The sequence below is a fragment of the Macaca mulatta genome, chromosome 9, assembly GCF_049350105.2.
Source record: "Macaca mulatta isolate MMU2019108-1 chromosome 9, T2T-MMU8v2.0, whole genome shotgun sequence".
Lineage (NCBI taxonomy): Eukaryota > Metazoa > Chordata > Mammalia > Primates > Cercopithecidae > Macaca > Macaca mulatta.
The window spans coordinates 134,016,097-134,039,444 of record NC_133414.1 but is presented as its reverse complement, the minus strand read 5'-3'; the positions used below and the strand labels follow the sequence as shown (position 1 = coordinate 134,039,444).

At 44.4% G+C, this 23,348-nt stretch overlaps 1 protein-coding gene and 1 long non-coding RNA gene across 29 annotated transcripts in view; one reads left to right on the top strand and one right to left on the bottom strand.

Annotated features, from left to right (window-relative positions):
* Window positions 1-65: 65 nt before the first annotated feature.
* Window positions 66-18,379, bottom strand: LOC144331358 (uncharacterized). Of its 5 annotated transcripts, none has more exons than XR_013398436.1 (2): window positions 17,772-18,297; window positions 66-361 (listed from the first exon to the last, which is right to left on the bottom strand). It is a non-coding gene; the product is annotated as an uncharacterized LOC144331358 (long non-coding RNA). The 5 variants fall into 5 exon arrangements; XR_013398437.1 differs by having other exon boundaries at window positions 66-357; window positions 17,772-18,261; XR_013398438.1 differs by having other exon boundaries at window positions 218-357; window positions 18,240-18,368.
* The window catches only part of ATE1 (arginyltransferase 1), a 185,641-nt gene continuing 180,235 nt past the window's right edge, over window positions 17,943-23,348 (top strand). For 12 of the 24 annotated variants that reach the window (XR_013398433.1, XR_013398432.1, XM_077947717.1 and 9 more), the window contains exons 1-2: window positions 17,943-18,587; window positions 22,123-22,186. Coding sequence is in view for 22 of the 24 variants with exons in the window: in XM_077947717.1 (XP_077803843.1) it covers window positions 18,482-18,587; window positions 22,123-22,186 (170 nt within the window). In the remaining 2 variants the exon portion in view is untranslated. The remainder of the gene's footprint in view (window positions 18,588-22,122; window positions 22,187-23,348) is intronic. The other 12 variants (XM_077947719.1, XM_028826941.2, XM_077947716.1 and 9 more) reach the window with 2 other exon arrangements.

The window sequence follows — 23,348 nt, the reverse complement described above, 5'->3', positions numbered from 1 at the left end:
ACCTTGCATGCTCAGGTTCTTTGCCTACATTGCCAGGCGTGCTTCGTCAGGACTCAACTCTAGCATTTATTTTTTTGTTAAACAACTTTATTGAAATATAATTTGCACTGGGCGCGGTGGCTCACGCCTGTAATCTCAGCACCTTGGGAGGCCGAGGCAGGCGGATCACCTGAAGTTGGGAGTTCAAGACCAGTCCGTCTCTAAAAATACAAAATTAGCTGGGCGTGGTGGTGCATGCCTGTAATCCCAGTGACTTGGGAGGCTGAGGCAGGAGAATCGCTTGAACTGGGGAGGCGGGGGTTGTGGTGAACTGAGATTGTGCCATTGCGTTCCAGCCTGGGCAACAAGAGCGAAACTCTGTCTTAAAAAAAAAAAAAAAGAAAAATTCATATGCCTACAATTTCTATGTAAACTGTATAAATCATTTTTATCTATTCATAGGGCTTAGCAACCATTACCACAATCTAATTTTTGAACATTTTTGTTCCCCTGACCCTGAACCCACTCTACCTCACCTCCTATCCTGACCTCTTACCCCTAAGCAGCCACTAACATACTCTCTGTAAATCTGCCTGTTCTAGACATTGCACATAAATGGAATGATTTCCAAGTTCTTGTCTAAAGTTGCCCCCTTCATCTTTCATTTTTCTGGTTTCTACTTGTTTCAAACTTTCCTAATTTGAGAAACTTAAAAGTGGTTACATTTTGTAAACTAAGGCTATGTTGCTTTTCATTTTGTACCTTTCTGTAACTATTGAATTTTCTTTCTTTTTTTTTTTTTTTTTGGAGACAGAGACTCACTCTGTCGCCCAGGCTGGAGTGCAGTGGCCCAGTCTCGGCTCCTTGCAAGCTCTGTCTCCCGTGTTCACGCCATTCTCCTGCCTCAGCCTCCCAAGCGGCTGGGACTACAGGCACCCGCCACCACGCCTGGCTAATTTTTTTGTATTGTTAGTAGAGACAGTGTTAGCCAGGATGGTCTTGATCTCCTGACCTTGTGATCCACCCGCCTCGGCCTCCCAAAGTGCTGGGATTACAGGTGTGAGCCACTGCACCCGGCCAACTATTGAATTTTCTAAACTGTACTTTTTACTTTTTAAAGTTATCAACAGTGGCCAGCGCAATGGCTCACACCTGTAATCCAGCACTTTGGGAGGTTGAGGTGGGTGGATCACTTGAGGTCAGGGGTTCAAGACCAGCCTGGCCCACGTGGTGAAATCCTTCTCTATTAAAAAATACAAAATTAGCCGGGCATGGTGGCGGGCACCTGTAATCCCAGCTACTTAGGAGGCTGAGGCAGAATTGCTTGAACCCAGGAGGTGGAGGTTGCACTGAGCCGAGATTGGGCCACTGCACACCAGCCTGGGCAACATAGACTCCATTTCAAAAAAATAAAATAATCAACAGTGGTTATTATGAGCTACTTTTTCTTTAAATTTCTGAACTGAAAAAAAAAAGTTATATTTTGTTTTTTGAGATAGAGTTTCGCTCTTGTCTCCTAGGCTGGAGTGCAATGGCGTGATCTTGGCTTACTGCAACCTCTGCCTCCCGGGTTCAAGGGGTTTTCCTGCCTTAGCCTCCTAAGTAGCTGGGATTACAGGCGCCTGCCACCACTCCTGGCTAATTTTTGTATTTTTAGTAGAGACAAGGTTTCACCATATTGGCCAGGCTGGTCTCAAACTCCTGACCTCAGGTGATCCACCTGCTTCGGCCTCCCAAAGTGCGGGGATTATAGGTGTGAGCCAACACACCCGGCCATGTTATCTTTTAAAAATAAAACTCAGCCGGGCGCGGTGGCTCAAGCCTGTAATCCCAGCACTTTGGGAGGCCGAGACGGGCGGATCACGAGGTCAGAAGATCAAGACCATCTGGCTAACACGGTGAAACCCCGTCTCTACTAAAAAATACAAAAAACTAGCCGGGCGTGGTGGCGGGGGCCTGTAGTCCCAGCTACTCGGGAGGCTGAGGCAGGAGAAGGGCGTAAACCCGGGAGGCGGAGCTTGCAGTGAGCTGAGATCGGGCCACTGCACTCCAGCCTGGGCGACACAGCGAGACTCCGTCTCAAAAAAAAAAAAAATAAATAAATAAAAAATAAAACTCGGCCAGGCGCAGTGGTTTACGCCTGTGATCTCAGCACTTTGGGAGGCTGAGGTGGGCAGATAACGAAGTCAGGAGATAGAGACCATCCTGGCTAACATGGTGAAACCCCGTCCCTACTAAAAATACAAAAAATTAGCCTGGCGTGGTGGCGGGTGCCTGTAGTCCCAGCTACTCAGGAGGTTGAGGCAGGAGAATGGCGTGAACCCGGGAGGCGGACCTTGCAGTGAGCTGAGATTGGGCCACTGCACTCCAGCCTGGGTGACAGCCAGAATCCGTCTCAAAAAAAATAAATAAAACTCATCACCTTCCCAAAGCCTTTCTTTTCCTCCAGGGTTTTGTTAATAGCACCATGTTCTTACATCAGTTGTCCTGTCTGTGCTCATCTCATGTATTCACACATCTTTTCCATGGATGTCCCCAAGGGCTGGGGAGGAGCCTTATTTCTGTGCTGACAGTGGTAGAAATCAGGATGGAACTATGGCCATGCCTTCCTCCTGTCTATGCTGCCTAAGCAGTTATCATCCAAGGTCCATTCTCAGTTCCCCATAAATTGCTGCCCTACTCTAGTCCATATTTTCAATGAAACACTTTATACTGCATAACCAGACGTGCTATTTTTTTTCTTCAGTGTTTTCTTCCCCACATGAGTTGATGAGTTGTAAACCCCTTGAAGTACAGAGGGGCTACATGCTAGAGTCATTGCTCCCTGAAAGAGTTAGGGCTTAGGCTTAGGAATATGGCATTTTGTTAAATTTTAGGTGGATTGGAGAGCATAAGACACTGTTTCTGCATAATTCTAACAGGCTTGTACACCCTCTGCTATATTTACTCCTACAGAGAGGGAGCCATGCCTGTTTGGTCAAGATCAACTCAGAGGCTGTGAAATTGTAGGTTTCTGGATTTCTAGAAAAGTGTTGGGATTAGTAGTGTTAAAAGAATGATGACAAGCACAGCGAAGGATGAAGGTGTGTAAGATAAGACTTTTCAGAGTCGGCGGCGGAGATTTAAAAGTGGCTACCTTTTTTTTTTCTTTCTTTTTTTTTTTTTGTTAGACAGAGCCTTGCTCTGTCCCCCAGGGTGAAGTGCAGTGGCCAGATCTCAGCTCACTGTAACCTCTGCCTCCTGTGTTCAACCGATTGTCCTGCCTTGGATTCCCGAGTAGCTGGGATTACAGGCGCAAGCCACCACACCCGTCTAATTTTTTTGTATTTTTAGTAGAGATGGGGTTTTACCTTGTTGGCCAGGCTGGTCTTGAACTCCTGACCTTAAGTGATAACGCTTGCCTCAGCCTCTCAAAGTGCTGGGATTATAGGTGCGCCCAGCCCAAAGTTTTTTGATAGGAGTCTGTTTTCCCTCTCCTTGGATTTAAGCTGGTCTTGGTGACTTATGTGACCAGTAGAATACAGAAGCGATGTTCTGGGACTTGGGAGGCTAAGTCATAAGAAGCCTTCTAGCTTCCAACAGGCCTCTTGGAATACACAGTCATAGAGTCGTGAGTCACTGAATAATAAGTCCAACTACTGCGTGGCACTGAGACTACATGGAGAGCTGCAAATGAGAGAAGGGCCAGGGAGGCCCAGCTTTCTAGCCTTCCCTGATAAGGGCATGTAGAGAAGCCATCTTGGACCCTCCAGATGAGCCCAGTCATCACCTGAATATCCCCAGGCAGCTCTGGTGGTGCCTCATGGGACAGAGGCAGTTGAGCTTTGTCAGATTTCCTGACATAGAATTGTGAGATAAAGTGGTGGTTGCTTTAAGTCACTAAGTTTTAGAGTTGTTACACAGCCAGCTGAAACACTTGGAATTACTGTGCTTGTGGCTTTACTTTTTATTTTTGCCAGTTTGATGCACTTAAAGAAAACCAGGGAGTATATGATTTTATTGCATTAATGACTATAAAAGTATGCCAGTCTAAAAAATATAAAATAATTTAAACCTTATTTTTTTCTAGTTGACTTCTCAAAAATGGTGGCATACTCAAGAGCTCCCTTCAGAGTGGTTTCTGAATTTTACCCTCTTTTTTTGATTTCTCCATCAGAATCATCACTTTTCTAAGTGATTTCTGGTAAGGTTGCAAAATTGGATAAGCTGTGACGCATTCAAACTTTCACATTCTTTTTCCACTTGAGATTTTAGGAAAGATGGAATGGGGCTGGAGCACTTCTGAGCATATCTTTGCTCTGTGAGTTCTCCCTTAGATCATTCGGTCTTGATGTCCTTTCATCTGTTCCTTTGTCCATGTCACCTTGTGCTTATTGGTTTCAGTTTTATGTGTTTTCTGGATAGTTTCATGCTTTCCATCCTTTTCCAGTGTTAGTATTTTAGGGGAAAGTATTTCACTGGGAATTCTTTGAGGGAACAGTCAGTATTTGTGGTCCCTGAGGCCTCTGGCTCGTTCAGCCTGGTATGTGTGTTTCTTTATGTGACTCAGTTTCCTCTCAGGCACTAGAGAGTCCCATTTTTTTAGCATCTTCTGTTTTCTTACTTTGTGGTCTCTTTTCCTCTTCCTCTATTTTAGTTTCCCATTTTGGAACCATATTGTATTTCCATGCTTCTCCCATTGTCATTTCTTGATACTATTGATAGTAGTATGCCTCTGCTTTAGCAAACAGGAAGTCAAAAGACAAGGCCTTAAGTTTATGAAGTGTTTCATTCTCCTGCTGAAACTTGTGGACTAACAGTTTCCTCACTTCTGAAGAATGGACACCACCTAGACCGGGCGTGGTGGCTCACGCCTGTAATCCCAGCACTTTGGGATGCCGAGGCGGGTGGATCCTGAGGTCAGGAGTTTGAGACCAGCCTGGCCAATATGGTGAAACCCTGTCTCTACTAAAAATACAAAAATTAGCCGGGCATGGTGGTGCACACCTCTAGTCCCAGCTGCTTGGGAAGCTGAGGCAGGAGAATCGCTTGAACCTGAGAGGTGGAGGTTGCAGTGAGCCAAGATCACGCCACTGCACTCTGGCCTGGGTGACAGAGCAAGACTACGTCTCCAAAAAAAAAAAAAAAAAAAAAAAAAGAATGGACACCACCTAAACCCTTACAAAGGGGAAGTATTAGAACATTTTAAGTTGGATGTCCTTTATTCTATTTCCATGGTACAGATCTCAAACTCCTACACCATGTCCCAGTTAGGGACACGTTTTTTTCTTAGATGGAGTCTTGCAGTGGTATGATCTCGGCTCACTGCACCTTCGCCTCCTGGGTTCAAGCGATTCTCCTGCCTCAGCCTCCTGAGTAGCTGGGACTACAGATATGTGCTACCATGCCCAGCTAATTTTTGTAATTTTTAGTAGAGACAAGGTTTCACTATGTTGGCCAGGATGGTCTCGAACTCCTGACCTCAAGTGATCCACCCACCTCAGCCTCCCAAAGTGCTGGGATTGCAGGTGTGAGCCACCGCGCCCAGCCCAGTTAGGGATAGTTAACCTTGTTTCATGTCTTCCTCTTCATACCTTCTACCCTCTCCTCCCGCAGTGTTCCCTCCTACCTGAGGACTTTGCCTTAGCTTTCCCTGAGGAATCAGAAGCAGTTCCTCAGGAGTTCCTCCCTCCCTGCTGCCAGAACCACCACATTGCCTCTGTCCCAACTCTGCCTTCCTGCCTTTACAGAGGAAACACTGCCCCTACGCCTTTCCAATGCCAAGCCTTCCACCTGTGCTTGTTGAGCTTCGAGACTCAATTTTGCAATTATCAGATTCCCTTTCCTCAAAATCTCCCTGCTGCTGGATCACTCCCTTCCACAGAAAAAGAGGCTTCAGTATATGTAGAAACCTCCGGTTTTTACCCGCCTTTTTTACTCCTCTTCACAAGATAATTTGAGGAGTTACCTGTGATCCCTCTCCATTTTCTCACCTCACCTTTTCTCCTCCATCCACTTTTGCTGGGTTTTCATCCGCCACCCCTCTCCCCCGACTACGTCACTGACTGCTCTTGTCTAGGTCATCAGTGTTTTTGTTGTTGTTGTTTTGAGATAGAGTTTTGCTCTGTCACCAGGCTGGAGTGCAGTGGTGCGATCTCGGCTCACTGCAACCTCTGCCTCCCAGGTTCAAGCGATTCCCCTGCTTTAGCCTCCTGAGTAGCTGGGACTCCTAGGGTCTTATGTAGACCACTTTTCGATTTCAGCTTAAAAGTCACTCCCTCAGACCTTCCACAAACTCAGAGAAAACCTCATCCTCCCATGACATTTATGGCAATTAATGCTGTTTGTCTAATGTCAATGCTCCTCACTAGACTAAGCACCCCTTTGAGGGTGCAGGGGGTGGCTATTCTCTGTTCAGTGCTGTCCAGCCAGCACCACTGGTGCTCACTGAACCAAATGCTGAACTAAACAGGCAGAGGGCACTTTCTCTCCAAACACTTGGGCCCTTTCTACCTCAGGGATAAGTTTTTTATGATGATGATGATGATGATTGGCTCCAAACTTCAAGGTAAATGTATTTCCTCACTTTAATCTTCTTTACTAGTGGGGAATAGGAACCTACTGCAATCTGAGGGCCTTGAGTATTTTTAGCCCAGGCCAATCTAGAAGATCAAAAAGATAAATTATACTAGGATTTGGAGAAAGGTTTCAGGAAACATGCTGTAGTATGAATTATATTAGGGAGTTGATTTGGGATACCATTTCCATATATAGCAGAAGGCATTTCTCTCTGCCAACAGGCAGGACTCTATGGTATGTTTAACTTCTGTCTTTGCCTGAAGGAAGGAAGGAATGCACTCTGATAAAAGAATAAACAAAGAGCCATATTTTGTTTGAGGTTGAAACTGTCAGAAGTACCTTTATTTTAACACTGGACAGGGAAGACCATATTGCTATTTCAAATATCACAAACTACTGTTTTTGTATATTATTGCTAGGACAAAGAACTTAGCTTTGATGAGAAAAGTTTTCAAAGTTGGTAAGTACAAGAAAACAAGCAAAAGTTGGTATGTACATTTTAAGTGCAGTTATGTGCAAAGTTATTAGTAAGCAATATAATTTATAAGCTGTCATTAATTTCCAACAACAGCTATCTAACATCTTTCATGATTCTTGTCAAAGGTTTACATTTTAAACTGGTAATAAAACTGGATGACAAAATTTTAAAAAATTTAATGCAGAAAAATATAGCTGAGAAATGTGTTACTTAGGATAGAGCACAGTCCTGTTTAAGCATCCTGGAGACCTCTTCTTAATCTGATTAGTTAGCAAATAGGTTCTATGTTTAACAACCTGGGTTATAAATATTTTGTTTTCTTTGGCTTCTCTTAGCAAAATAAGGGAAAGTTTTTTTTGTTTTTGTTTTTTTTTGAGACGGAGTCTCGCTCTGTCGCCCAGGCTGGAGTGCAGTGGCCGGATCTCAGCTCACTGCAAGCTCCGCCTCCCGGGTTTACGCCATTCTCCTGCCTCAGCCTCCCGAGTAGCTGGGACTACAGGCGCCCGCCACCTCGCCCGGCTAGTTTTTTGTATTTTTTTTAGTAGAGACGGGGTTTCACCGTGTTAGCCAGGATGGTCTCGATCTCCTGACCTCGTGATCCACCCGTCTCGGCCTCCCAAAGTGCTGGGATTACAGGCTTGAGCCACCGCGCCCGGCCAATAAGGGAAAGATTTTGTAAGATAGAACTAGAAAAAAAACAAAAGACTGTCTGGTAAGTATTAATAAAGCTAATTTCTTAAAAAGACAGACTCATAATACTGTTCTATATTTTTCTTTTCTAAGAGCTTCTTATATTGTTTCCATAGCAACATTTATTGAGTTTACTATACACTAGGCATTACACTATGAATGTAAATTGATTATTTTACTTAGCCTTCCAAACAATCTTGTGAGATAGGTCTTTATTATCCCCTAATCTTAGCAAAGGGACCGAGGCTATTAGAGGTTTCATGACTTGTCAAAGGCCCCAGGAGTAGTTTCAGAGTCAAGATATGTGCCTACATGACTCCAGAGCTCATCATTTTCATCCTTGGGCTACACTCATTCCCAGATAGCTGAATATTCTCTTGCCCAAAATAGCAGGAAAATAATACCTACTGTTCCTCTGCACTCAGCCTCAACCATTCTGAGTCTGTCACCAAAGACTCATATTCTGTTTGTTGATCTTTCGCTAGTCCCCTGTTCCACTTCCTCATAGCACCTTGAGTCACTGCCTCATGCTGCTCTGGCACCTTTGGCTTCCACCACTGCCCTATCAATTGCCAGCTTTACATACATCTTTGCTCCTCTCTCTCCAACTCTGTGTCTGCTCTCCCATGTTCTAATCACTCATTCTCTATTCTGCAAAGCACTGTTTTCCAGACATTAAAGTTTCTGACCCTTTCAGACTTTCAGTTACCTACTGTTGATCCTTCAGGATGCCTTGAGCTGATTTCTAAGGCAACCAGAAGCAGTCACAAGGTTTTCTGTGTGTCATCACTATCACAGACTGACACTACTGTGAGGCATTATGTGAAGACATAGTATGGTTGACAGGGAATGGGCTTTGCTCAGTGTAAGCTGGGCTGAATGGTCAGAGAGAGAAGCTAAAAGGGGCTGTGTTTCAACAGACACAGGCATCCCATCTCAGTGCAGAGAAAACAACGTAAAAGGCAATGAGAGCATCTGATTTGCTTTTCTTCGGCAAATATATTGAGTATTCTCCATGCAAATGGAATCAGTGTAAACCCTTGGAAAGGATCCTGTATGCATACTCACAGTAGTTGGAGAAGGCTGGGTGAGTGGGCAGTCGACTCAGTCACGTGGCCTCATCATCACTTAGCTGGGGTGTCACTCAGCTAAATACTAATGCTGTGGAGGTTTTAGCTTTAACACACTTTAATATATTTTTAGTCACATATTATTTATGTTCATAACTGGTCATTAAAGATAGGAAGCTGGCCGGGCATGGTGGCTCATGCCTGTAATCCCAGCACTTTGGGAGGCTGAGGCAGGTGGATCACGAGGTCAGGAGTTCGAGACCAGCCTGGGCAATATGGTGAAACCCCATCTCTACTAATAAATACAAAAATTAGCTGGGCATGGTGGTGCGTGGATATTAACAAGGCTGTATCCTGCTACCTTGCTCTAATTGGCCATTAGTTCCAGGAAGCTTTTTTTGTGTTTCTTTGGGATTTTCCATATAGACAATCATATAATCTGTAAACAAAGACAGTTTAGTTCCTTCCTAATCTATATACCTTTGTTTCCTTTTCTAGTCTTAGTACATTCGCTAGGACTTCTGCAAGACATTGAATAGAAATGGTGAGAGAGGACATCCTTGCCTTGTTCCTGATTCAGATCAGGAGATGTAAGATCATTTTTCAGGAGAAACCACCTAGTTTCTTACCATTAAGTATGATGTTAGCTGTTAAGACTTTAGTAGATATTCTTAAGTTGAGGCAGTTCTCCTGAATTTTAGTTTGCTGAATATTTATCATGAATGGGTATTGAATTTGGTCAAATGCTATTTCCATATCTATTGATATGATCATATGACTTTCTTTCTGATTTGAGGTGATGGGCTGCATTAATTGCTTTTCTAATATCGAACCAGTCTTGCATACCTGGAGTAAATCCTACTTGGTGGTGGTGTCTAATTCTTCCTATACATTGTCAGATTTGGTTTTGGAATTAGAATAATGTTGGCCTCACAGAATGAGTCAGAAAGTATCCCCTTTGCTTCTACTTTCTGGAAGAGACTATAGAAAACTGGTATAATTTCTTCCACAAATGTTAAGTAGAATCTACTAGTGAACCCATCTGTGCTTGGTGATTCTGTTTTCAGTCATTAATTATTTATTAAATGTCTTTAATAGATATAGACCTATTCAGATGATCTTTTTCTTCTTTGGTGAGTTTTGGCAGATTCTTTTAAGGAATCCATCAATTTTCTCTAGGTGGTCATATTTGTGGGCACAGAGTTTTAATTATATCCCCCTTTATTACTCATGGATAATAGATAATAAAGGTCCATGGATCAGTAGTGATGGTCCCTCTTTCACTTCTGATACTGGTAACTAGTCTTTTCTCTTTCCTTAACCTTACTAGAGGTTTATCAATTTTATTTCACAGAACCAGCTTTTGGGTTCACTGATTTTCTGCACCGATTTCCCCTATTTAATTTCTTTGATTTCTACTCCAATTATCATTATTTTTTTCTGCTTATTTGGGATTTGGTCTTTTTCTAGTCTTCAAAGGTAGAATCTTGATTTTAGATCTCCTTTTTAAAGAATGCATTCACTGCTATAAATTTCCCTCTAAACGCTGCTTTTGCTAAATCCCACAAATTTTAAGTTGTGGTTTCATTTTCATTTAGTTCAATATATTTCTTTTTTTCTTTTTCTTTTTTCTTTTTTTGTGATGAAGTCTCGCTCTTGTACCCCAGGCTGGAGTACAATGGCGTGATCTCCGCTCACTGCAACCTCCGCCTCCCAGGTTCAAGAGATTCTTTTGCCTCAGCCTCCCAAGTAGCTGGGATTACAGGTGGCTGCCATCATGCCTCGCTAATTTTTGTATTTTTAGTAGAGACGGGGTTTCATCATGTTGGCCAGGCTGGTCTTGAACTCCTGACCTTAGGTCATCTGACCACCTCAGCCTCCCAAAATATGGGGATTATAGGCGTGAGCCCCCACGCCCAGCCTAGTTCAATGTATTTCAAAATCTCTCCTGAGACTTATTCTTTCACACAAGCATTATTTATAAGTGTGTTGTTTAATCTCCAAGTATGTTGGAATTTTCCAGCTGTCGTTTTTTTTTTTTTTCTTTTTTGAGACAGGGTCTTGCTAAGTTGCCCAGGCTGGGCACAAGTGATTCTCTGCCTCACTCTTCCAAGTAGGTGGAATTATAGGCAAACACCACTGTGCACGGCTAATGTTATTAATTTCTAGTTCAATTCAATCATTGTGGTCTGAAAGCAGACACTGCAGGTTTTCTAGTCTTTAAAACGTGTTGAGCTGATTTTTTTATGGTCCAGAATGTGGTCTACTTTGGTGAACGTTGAGAGTTTGAGAAGAAACTTTCAGCAGAAGAATTCTACTGATGTCAACTAGATCTACTTGATTGATGATGTTATTTGATTCAACTATGTTTTTACTGATTTTCTTCCTGGTAGATGCATCAATTACTGACAGAGGGGTGTTGAAGTCTCCTACTATAATAGTGGATTCATCTATTTCTCCTTGTAGTTTTACGAGTTTTTGCCTGATGTAGTTTACCACTCTGTTGGATGGTGTACCCACATAAAGGATTGTTATGCCTTCTTAGAGAATAGACCTCTTTATCTTATATAATGCCCTTCTTTATTTCTAATTTTCTTTGCTGTGAAGTCTTTTTTTCTGAAATTAATATCGCTATTCTATGTTTCTTTTAATTAGTGCTAGCATGGTATAACCTTCCTCATTTATTTACTTATTTTGAAACAGGGTCTCTGTTGGCCACACTGGCTGTCAGAGGCGTGATCATGGCTCACAGCAAGCTAAACCTCCTGTGCTCAAGTGGTCCTCCCATGTCAGCCTCCCAAGTAGCTGGGACTACAGGCACATACCACCAGGCCCAGCTAAAAACATTCCTTTTTTTTGTAGAGACAGGGTCTTGCTATATTGCCAGGGTCTTGAACCCCTGGCCTCAAGCAATCCTCCTCCTTGGCCTCCCAAAGTGCTGAGATTATAGGCATAAGCCACCATGTCTGGCCCATCCTTCTACTTTTAATCGAAATGTGTCTTTAAATTTAAGGTGGTTTTCTTGTACACAACATATAGCTGGGTCTTGTTTTGCTTATTCATGCTGACAGTCTGTTTTTTAAATGGTGTCTTGAGATCACTGACATTTAAAGTGATTATTGATATAGTTGGATTAATATTTGCCACGTTACTTTTTTTTTTATTTTTTGAGACACAGGCTCATTCTGTTGCCCAGGCTGGAGTGCAGTGGTGCAATCTCGGCTCACTGCAACCTCCGCCTCCTGGGTTCAAGCGATTCTCCTGCCTCAGCCTCCCAAGTAGCTGGGATTACAGGTGTGCACCACCATGCCTGGCTAATTTTTGTATTTTTAGTAGAGACGAGGTTTCACCATGTTAGCCAGGCTAGTCTTGAACTTCTGGCCTCAAGTGATCCACCCACTTTTGCAGATCAGAGTGGCGGGAGAAAGGTAGGGAAAGGAGCAGGTCTTCTTTAAGGCCAGAAGGCTCTGCATAGCTTCGGGGAGAAAGCTGAAGGCAGCTGTTCTCTAACCCTGAGGCAGAGGGCAAGGAGTATGTGCAAGGGAGAGAAGGGGAAGTTATCTTGATCAGGCTTGTGTGTTTGATGTTGTCCAGGAACTGACCTTTGAATATTGGCACAACGTTCCCAGAAAGGGGAACAATAAATGTTAATTACCCACAGATTGTGTTTGCTTCAGGATTTTGGCATTGTACCTGCACTGAATAAAAGCAAGCAGCTCCAGCTTCTCGGGGCTGCACTCTGGCCACTTGAGCCGGGCAGTCCACTAGCTGCTCTTACACTGCATGCCTGTGTCTGAGTACTCATTTCATCTGTTGGTCAGCCAGGGTCTGCGGGACAGACCTGGCATACATTAGTTTCCCAAAGTGTTGATATTACAGGCTTGAGCCACCGTGCCTGGCCCAGTTACTATTTTCTTTTTTCTGCTCTTGTTCTTGTTTTTTTTTTTTTTCTTTTTTTCTGTTCTACTCTTTCCACTCTTTTTCAGCTTTTATTTTTTATTATTTTATTTAATTTTATTTTTTTGAGACAGAGTCTCACTCCGTTGCCCAGGCTGGAGTGCAGTGACATGATCTCGGTTCACTGAAACCTCTGTCTCCTGGGTTCAAGTGATTTCTCATGTCTCAGCCTCCCAAGTAGCTGGGATTACAGACGTGTGCTATCATGCCTGGCTAAATTTTTTCATTTTTAGAAGAGATGGGGTTTCACCATGTTGGCCAAGCTGGTCTTGAACTCCTGACCTAAGGTGATCCGCCTGCCTCGGCTTCCTAAAGTGCTAGGATTACAGATGTGAGCCACTGTGCCTGGCCTGCCTCTTCGGGTTTTAAGTTAAGCATTGAATATGATTTGAGTTTTTCTCCTCATTTAGTCTATCAAATGTTTTTGCTTTTTAATTTAAAATTTATTTTCATTTATTTTTTAACTTTTTATTTCCATAGTTTAAATGGTTGCCCTTGAGTTTGCAAAATAAATTTTTTTTTTTTTTTTTTTTTTTGAGACGGAGTCTCGCTCTGTCACCCAGGCTGGAGTGCAGTGGCGCGATCTCAGCTCACTGCAAGCTCCGCCTCCTGGGTTCACACCATTCTCCTGCCTCAGCCTCCCGAGCAGCTGGGATTACAGGCGCCCACCACACGCCCGGCTAAGTTTTTGCATTTTTAGTAGAGATGGGGTTTCACCACTCTGGCCAGGCTTGTCTCGAACTCCTGGCCTCAGGTGATCTGCCTGCCTCGGCCTCCCAAAGTGCTGGGATTACAGGTGTGAGCCACCATGCCTGGCCCATATACAAGTTGTTATTATTATTTGTGGTCAACTGCTGTTAGATCAATTAAGGTTAAAAACATTTTTACCTCCACTTATTCCTTCTCTAATGCTCTTCCTTTCTTTATGCAGATCTGAATTTCTGAGCCACATTATTTGCCATCTTTTTTTTGGGGACAGTCTCACTCTGTTGCCCAGGCTGGAGTGCAGTGGCACCATCTCTGTTCACTGCAACCTCTAACTCCCAGGTTCAAGTGATTCTTGCCTCAGCCTCCCAAGTAGCTGGGATTACAGGTGTGTGCTACCACCATGCCCCGCTAATTTTTTGCATTTTTAGTAGAGACAGGGTTTCATCATGTTGGCCAGGCTGGTCTCAAAGTCCTGAGCTCAGGTAATCCACCTGCCTCAGCCTCCCAAAGTGCTAGGATTACAGGCGTGAGCCACTGCGCCTGGCCTATTTGCCTTCTCTCTGAAGAATTTCTTCAACATTTCTTAGAAAGCAGGTCTACTGGCAACAAATTCCCTCCATTTTTGTCTGAGATAGTCTTCCCTTTCACTTTTTAAGGATAATTTCTCTGGATATAGAATTCTAGGCTGTTTTTTGTTCTTTCAATATTTTTTAAATACTTCACTCTCCTCTCTCCTGGCTTCCATGGTTTCTGAAGAGAGGTGTGATGTAATTCTTATTGTTGCTCCTCTATAGGAAAGGTCTTTTTTTTCCTCTGGTTTCTTTCAAGATTTTGTGTCTTTGATTTCTGCTGGCTTGTATATGATACACCTGTGTAGACTTTTTGGCATTTATGCCTGCTTGGTGTATTCTGTACTGTTGTAGTTTTAAAATTCAAATTAAGTAGGGCTTGGCGCGGTAGCTCACGCCTGTAATCCCAGCACTTTGGGAGGCGGAGGCAGGCAGATCACCTGAGGTCAGGAGTTTGAGACCAGCCTGACCAACATGGAGAAAGCCCATCTCTACCAAAAATACAAAATTAGCTGGGTGTGGTGGCACATGCCTGTAATCCCAGCTACTTGGGAAGCTGAGGCAGAAGAATCACTTGAACCCTGGAGCCCAGATTGCACTATTGCACTGCAGCCTGGGCAACAAGAGTGAAACTCTGTCTCAAAAAATAAATAAATAAATAAATAAAATTCAAATTTATTTAAATAAAACAAAAAAATTTAGTTCCCCAGTCACACTAGCTACATTTTAGGTGCTCAACAGCCACATGTGGCTAGTATCTATTACACTGGATGGCCAGGTCCAGACAGTTGAGGAAAGGAGATCAATCTAGGGCTCCTGACAGTGAGTGGCCTGCAGAGAAAAGCACCTCCTGGACTCTGCTGGCACCTGAGGCACCCTGCTGCTCCCGTTCACCTCCCTGCCTCTGCTCATACAACCCAATCCTGCTTCCTGAAGTGTCCCTCCTCTCTGTCCTCAGATTATCGTTATTTTACCCTTTTTTCTCTGCCTTAACTTAGGTCCCACCTACTTACAAACCTTTAGAAGGAAAGGAGAATGTGTTTTACTTTATTATGTTTAAGAAACATGATCTGAGCCTGTCCTCACCATGCAAAGATCCTTCACATCACCAGGGCCTAGTGCCGAGCCTCACACTTGTGCTTTGTAGACTCAATATTACATCTGAGAACATAAAAAATGTTAATGGGGGCCGGGCGCAGTGGCTCACGCCTGTAATCCCAACAGGACTGGGAGGCTGAGGTGGGGGTATCATGAGGTCAGGAGTTCGAGACCAGCCTGGCCAACACAGTGAAACCCTCTCTACTAAAAATACAAAAATCAGCTGGACGTGGTGGGGCATGCGCCTGTAATCCAAGCTACCCAGGAGGCTGAGACAAGAGAATTGCTCAAATTTGGGAGGCGGAGGTTGCCACTGCACTCCACCCTGGGTGATGAGGGTGAAAGTCCATCTCAAAAAAAAAAAAAGTTAATGGAACTGAAAAATTTTTCCATCACCATTTTATTCTGTCAAGTAAGAATATGAAAAGCAGACAACTGTCTATTGCTAGCATCTCACGACATTCTAATGGTGTCCTCCGTTTTCCCCCAAAAGGGGGGAAACTACATGAAGCTAATTTTTTTTTTTTTTTCATGGAAGACAAAAAAGTTGCCTCTGACCTTCAGCAAAGCAGACATTTAGGAACTCACACAGCTCCAAATCTAGTATCTGTTTATCTCTTTTCCATTTCAATTTCTTTTATCTTTATTACCTTTTCTCACTCCAAATGTCCGTTACTAGTTGTTTAACCTTGGGTAAGTTAATTAGCCTCTCTGATCTACATTTCTTGTGAAATTACTACAAGGATTAAAGGAGTTAACACATATGCTGGCTGGGCACAGTGGCACGGTGGCTCACGCCTGTAATTCCAGCGCTTTTGACGGCCAAAGCAGGCTGAGCTCCCATGCTCAGGAGTTTGAGACTTGCCTGGGCAACATGATGAAACCCCGTCTCTATTAAAAATGCAAAAACTAGCCAGGCATGGTGGTGTGCACTTGTAATCTCAGCTACTCAGTAGGCTGAGGTGGGATGATCACTTGAGCCTAGGAGGTTGAGACTGAAGTAAGCTTTGCTTGTGGCACCACACTCTAGCCTGGGTGACAGTGAGACTGCCTCAAAAAGAAAAGACAAGCCAGGCGCGGTGGCTCATGACTGTAATCCCAGCACTTTGGAAGGGTGAGACGGGAGGATCACCTGAGGTCAGGAGTTTGAGACCAGCCTGGCCAACATGGTGAAACCCCATCTCTACTAAAAATAAAAAATTAACTGGGTGTGGTGGTTCACGCCTGTAATCCCGGTTGCTCGGGAGGCTGAGTCATGAGAACTGCTTGAACCCAAGAGGCAGAGGTTGCAGTGAGCCAAGCAAGATCATGCCACTGCACTCCGGCCTGGGCAAGAGTCAGACTCTGTCTCAAAAAAAAAAAAGAAAAAAAAAAAAAAGAAAGAAAAAGAAAAACAACACATATGCCTAGGACTTTGGACATTCTCATTATTTTTCAAGGCTGGCATGTCTTGAAGTGCCCTGGCAGAGGTTAGTGTAGGACTTAGCATAAGGTTGAGGCTTTAAAGGGACGGAAGTGAAGTGGGACAGGAATATTAAGACCAAAAAGCCTCCCGGTCCACCTTCTGTCCAGAGCATATTCTGCTCTCTTTCTGATGCATTTCACAGGCTTTGCTTTTGTTCAAAATGAGAGCTGGTCTGGGAAAGGGCTGGGAATAGTCAAATCTGCCATAAAGAACAAAATGGATGAAGCTTGACTTAAGAACATGAATACTGAGACATAGCATGCAGCTTTCAAGTCTAAAAAAAGCTTGACTTGAAACCCTGAGAACCCCTGAGAAACTGCTGGATATTACATGGCCACTCCTTAGGTACCATCGGATTGAGGGAGGCACAAGTGATGCTTGGCAGTATTAACAAGTCACCAGGCCACCAAGAAACCTCCTCCAGCTAGGTACATATCCAACACAGGCCCTTCGGGTCAAGAATGTCGAAACTCACCTCAACAGTTTATTTCTATTTCTCTGGGTTTCATGATTTCACTTTTTAAAACATACCACTTTAAAAAAATATTGCATAATCAGCTTTATTGTTGACTGGGAAAACTATGAGGACAGACGGGCTTAAATTATCTGTGCACACAGAGGGAAAGATAAGGCATATTACCTTGCTGGAACTCATTTTTATATTTTGCCCTAGACTGTCATTCCTTAAGAAATCTTCCTTAAAATAGTGGTTGCAAAATGCAGGCCCATGGGCTGGATTCAGCCTATAAAATTGTTTTGTTTGGCTTGTAGAGTAAAAAAAAAAAAATCTGTATTTCCAGCATCTCTTATCAAAAGTTTTATGTCGCACTGGACTTAGTGGCACCAGACAGCAACTAGCTTTGATAGTTGTTTCCTTTAAAAAGCCGTTAAGTGTTCTTTAATTTGGGAACCCTTGCCATTCACGGAATACCTGCTTGTGTTCTTGTATTCATGGGCACTGGAGTGCGTGCCAGCTGGTCTGGAAGCAGTTCCAGCAAGTCACCTACACGGTGGCCAGGGGCGGCCTGAGAGGGCAACTTTCAATCCGGACCCGCCGGAAATCACTTCGGGATAATCACAACCTCCGGTCCTCAGTTTCCTTATGGTGGCCAGGGGCGGCCTGAGAGGGTAACTTTCAATCCGGACCCGCTGGAAATGACTTTGGGATAATCACAACCTCCTGTCCTCAGTTTCCTTACCTGTGAAATGGGGCTGATAGCGCATAGCTGTGGGAAGCACTGGCCCAAACGCAGGGCTTCGGGGCACGACCACGATCCCAGCCCTCGAGTCCCCGCGCCAGGCCTCGCTCTCCACCCCTCCCGCCGCGGGCCCCCGCGCTTCGCGGAGGTCGGCCCCGGGCGCCGAGAGGCGTGGTCGGCCCAAGCGGACCCTCGCGGCGGCCATGGCGTCGGTGGTGGAATACAAGGGCCTCAGAGCCGGCTACCACTGCGGCTACTGCGACTCCAAGGAGGGCAAAGCGTCCTGCGGTGAGTGTTCTCGACGCCGGAGGTAGCGCTGCCGCTTCGCGCCCAACCCCTGGCGCGCCCGCCGCGCCCGGACAGGCCCTCGGCGAGGGCAAGAGCGGACTCGCGCCCGGACTCCCGCTTCCCTTCCCCTCTCAACTCTCCCCTTACTGTTTCCCTTCCCGCTCCGTCTCTCCGCCTCACCCGCACTGACGACGGCGGCCCCTTACGGAGAAGGAACGGAAATAATGGAAAGCTGCCCTCGGTCAAGATGGCGCGGCCGGCGTCAGCTCCAAGAGGCGCCGGGCCGACCGGGCCTGCGGGCGCCCGAGTGGCTTCGCGTGAGCCTCGGGGGCTCCCGGGCGGCGCGCTGCATTGTGGGGTGGCGGTGGCGGCGGCGGCTGCGACGCTGAGCCGGGCGCCTGAGCGTTCGCGGGGCCGAGGCCATGGCTTTCTGGGCTGGGGGTTCGCCCAGCATCGTGGACTATTTCCCCAGCGAGGACTTCTACCGCTGCGGCTACTGCAAGAACGAGTCGGGCAGCCGCTCCAATGGTGAGCGAGCCGGGCCGGCGGGCGTGGGAAGCCGGGCGCCCGGGTCTCGGGATCCCGGGGTCCCCCAGCGAGGACGCGAGGGGGCCGGAGCCCCTGGGCGGCCCCAGTGCCACGGCCGAGACGAAGGGGGGTACCCTCGGGAGGGCTGCGGCGCCAGCTTAACGGGGCAGCTTCGCGGTGCCTGTTCTGCAGGAAAGTCCCCACCAGTGCCCAGACCCTCGAAATCGTTGTGGTCTCCCCAGAGTCGGGAGACGGACACCCGTCTGGGGTAGATTGTGTGAGGTGAAGGACGGTGCGCAGTGCCAGGGAATGCCCCAGAGCCGTAGTTAATGGCCGGGGCGGATCGGTGGGTGCTGCAGTGGGAGCGTCCCGGGAGCGAGGACGAGACGCGGTGCAGAAGGAGCTGTGGGTGTGCACACAGGTGCCGGTCTTGTGTGAATCAGACGTCCCTGGACGAATGTACAGGATGAGCCCCTTGCATCTCTGGGTTTAAAAGAAAAAAAGACAAACTGGTGACCGCGGTCGCTACCGGCGAGAGATTGTCCTGATCTGTTTGAAATTTTTACCATTTGCTTATGTGCCGTGTGTTTCCTCCACCCACCCCGACGACAGCAAAGCCAGCCCACAAGTTTGTTTGGTTTTTCCATCGTGATTCAGATTTCTTGGGGGGAGATTCGTTGTTGGTAAACAAAACATCGTGTTTATTTCCTCTCTTGCCATGCATTGGCCAATATAGAATGTCCAATCTATTATTTTAGTAGAACAGTCTAGCTTTGTGGAAAACGAGATTTGCATGGAAACACACAGGCATTTTCCATGAAAAAGGTATAAGTGGGGAATAATTTGGTCGATAACGGTGTGTGCATTTACTCCTTCATTAAAAGTGTTTATTAAGTGCTTCTTGTGGGCAGCGGTCTTGTGTAGACAGTTATGCAATCATTAGAAGTGAGGATTATGAAGACTAAATGGAAAAATGCTTCCAGTTTGGAGTTAAACGGAGGAAATCAACAGGATGCAAATGACTTATGCGACATGATTACAGTTCTGAAAGGAAGAAGGCCCGGAAGCACACCAAATAGTGACAGTGGTAATACGGCCTTAGAGTAATATGGATTTCTACTTTCTTTTTTTCAGAATTTTTGTATTTTGGCTATAATATTTATAAAATCAATAAGTTACATTAAACGTGCCTAAAATTAATGTTTTAATAGGTCATTACTTATTTTTTCCCAGTAATTGTGGTAAGAGGAAATTGGCTAACATAAATGTCTTGTGTTTCACATTTTGTCGAAGAAACCTGCCTGCAGCCTTTCCATCAAGAGAAAATAATAATCAATTTCTAGTATCTCGATTTTAATTTTAATACTGTTTATTATGGGGCATCTACTTACTTGGTAGGTGAGTTTTATTTTTTTATTTACAGATGATGAAATTGAGGCTCATTGGGTAACTCCTTAGTGTCAGTGAGTGCCTGCCAGGTTTCCGGATATTTCTGTTGGACTCCAGTGTCATGCTTTTCCCACTATATCCTGCTCTATCAAGCCTGTCTCTATCTTTACATATCTCTGATGTGATTTACTGTTTACAAAAGGGAAAAATCCATTTATTTATTTATGTATTTATTTATTTATTTTGAGACGGAGTTTCACTTTTGTTGCCCAGCCTGGAGTACAGTGGCGTGATCTAGGCTCACCGCGACCGCTGCCTCCCAGGTTAAAGGGATTCTCCTGCCTCAGCCTCCCGAGTAGCTGTGATTACAGGTGTCTGCCACCACGCCCAGCTACTTTTTTTGTATTTTTAGTGGAGACGGGTTTCACCATATTGGCCAGGCTTGGTCTTGATCTCCTGACCTCAGGTGATCCACCCACCTCGGCCTCCCAAAGTGCTGGGATTACAGACATGAGCCACCGTAAGCGGCCCATTTCTTTTTTAACTTTAGTTTTTTTTTGTTTGTTTGTTTGTTTTTTAAAGAGACAGGGTTTCGCTCCTTCGCTCAGGCTGGAGTGCAGTGGTGCATTCATGGCTTACTGCAGCCTCAAATCTCGAATTCCTGGCCTCAAGCCTTCTCCCACCTCAGCCTCCCAAGTAGCTGGGAGCATAGGCACAGGCCACAAAGCCTGATTAATTATTATCATTATTTATTTTTTGTGGAAAAGGAGACTTGCTGTGTTGCCCAGGCTGGTCTTGAACTCCTGACCTCAAGTGATCTTCCACGTTGGCCTTCCAAAGTGTTGGGATTATAGGCTTGAGCCACCATCTCATGAAGCCTTAACTTTAGTTCTGATATGCCTTTAAATGTTTCCTCATAGACTTCGTTTTTTTCCGTGGTTGTGTAATTATTCCATCATGTCGACAACATCATAGTCCCTGTAATCATCTTCCTGTTCCTTGGCATTTGAGCTACTTTTAGTTCTTACACTTAGGAGGAATATTGTTACATGCTTTTCTCCAATTTTTAATGTTCAAGACTGTACCGTAGGCCGGGCGTGGTGGCTCAAGCCTGTAATCCCAGCACTTTGGGAGGCCGAGACGGGCGGATCATGAGGTCAGGAGATCGAGACCATCCTGGCTAATATGGTGAAACCCCGTCTCTACTAAAAAATACAAAAAACTAGCCGGGCGAAGTGGCGGGTGCCTGTAGTCCCAGCTACTCGGGAGGCTGAGGCAGGAGAATGGCATGAACCCGAGAGGAGGAGCTTGCAGTGAGCTGAGATCCGGCCACTGCACTCCAGCCTGGGTGACAGAGCAAGACTCCGTCTCAAAAAAAAAAAAAAAAAAAAAAAAAAAAAAAAAAAAAGACTGTACCGTAAATATATACCTATATATAAATCAGGAGAACTAATAAGTACAAAACATTCTGTTAAGTTTTCTGAAGAGACCAGTATGTTAAATCATTGGGGATATTATTAAACTTTGAAGGTCTGATGCAGTCGAATTGCAGTGAGGACCTAAATTTATGATGTCATAGAGACTATTGACTAATTCTCAAATAAATATAATGACTTTGATGTGTTTTATTGAATTAAAGTATATATAATGTCATTTTTTATTTGTGCTGTATGTATGCCAAACTAACAGATGTGAAGTATGTACAAACTTTTCATTTATCCAATATGACAATTTGAGTGTTTTGGAATTTTAACCTAAACACTCTTTTTTTTTTTTGAGACAGAGTCTCGCTCTGTCGCCCAGGCTGGAGTGCAGTGGCCAGATCTCAGCTCACTGCAAGCTCCGCCTCCCGGGTTCACGCCATTCTCCTGCCTCAGCCTCCCAAGTAGCTGGGACTACAGGCGCCCGCCACCGCGCCCGGCTAGTGTTTTGTACTTTTTAGTAGAGACGGGGTTTCACCGAATTAACCAGGATGGTCTCGATCTCCTGACCTCGTGATTTGCCTGCCTCGGCCTCCCAAAGTGCTGGGATTACAGGCATGAGCCACCATGCCCAGCCAAACACTCCTATTTTTAAAAATCACACTTTGAATTTAAAAAAGAAAAATGTTACCGTGCCGTAATTAACACACTACTTATTTTTTCAGGCATGTGGGCACATTCCATGACAGTACAGGATTATCAGGATCTCATAGACCGAGGATGGCGAAGGTAAAGCTTCCAGATGCAAAGAGACTTCCTACGGTTACTCAGGTTCTTGAAAAATACAGCATGCCTTTAAAGTGCTTTCCTGTTGTTGGAAAGAGGTTTAAGAAAATTTTTATTATATTCTTTGTGTAGTGATTTTTTTTCTCTTTTAAAAAACTTTATTAGAAAAATGTCAAATATCTATAAAAGCAGAGAGTGCATTAGAATGCACCTCAGGTACCTATCACTAAGCTTCAGCAGTTATTAACATTCTGCCAATAATGTTTGATTCTCCTGCTCATCCTTTTAATAATTTAACAGCAAATTACATCAGTAGGTTATTATGACATTTTTCCTATCAATAGATTGGCAATAAGTATGTGTCTCTAAGAGAGGTCTTTTTTTCTTTTTAACTTATCCACAATGCTATATCTCACCTTACAAAATTAATAAAAATTCTTCGATGTTACCTGTTACCTACTTTTTATTAGATTTTCTAGATTGTCTCAAAAATGTCTTCTTTAACAGTTAGTTTATTTGAATAAGGATTTCCTTAAAGTCCGCACATGGCCTGTTTTGAGTAGTTATTTTTATGTGGATGATTTTTAAGTAACTCTCAGGTAAAGTTCCTTGTGTAAATATAAGTAATAGTAAATACAATATGCTAATACTCGCCAAAGACGTGGGATTGGGAGCACCAGCTGAAACATCACAACTTTCCTTCAACTTAATAATGAGATTCAAAAGGTAGACTTAGGTCAGATTTTAAAGGGCTTTGTATGCCATGATAAGGAACTTTTCTTTCTTTTTTAGAGATGAGGTCTCACTCTGTTGCCCAGGCTAGAGTACAGTGGCATCATCATAGCTCACTGTAACCCCGAATTCCCACACTCAAGTGATCCTCTTACCTCAGCCTCTGCACTTTCTAGGACTACTGGTGTGCATCACAACACCTGGCTAATTTTTCAGTTTTTTGTAAGATCTTGCTTTGTTGCCCATGCTGGTCTCGACCACCTGGTTGCAAGTGTTCTTCCAGCTTAGCTTTTCAAAGTGTTGGGATTATAGGTATGAACGTATAATGCCTGGCCAGAACTTTTAAAAGGTAGAAGGCAGTCATAGAAGAATTTTATGGTAAGAGAAATGTGATGGAATTTGTTTTAGAAAAGATTGTTCAAATGGCTGAGAG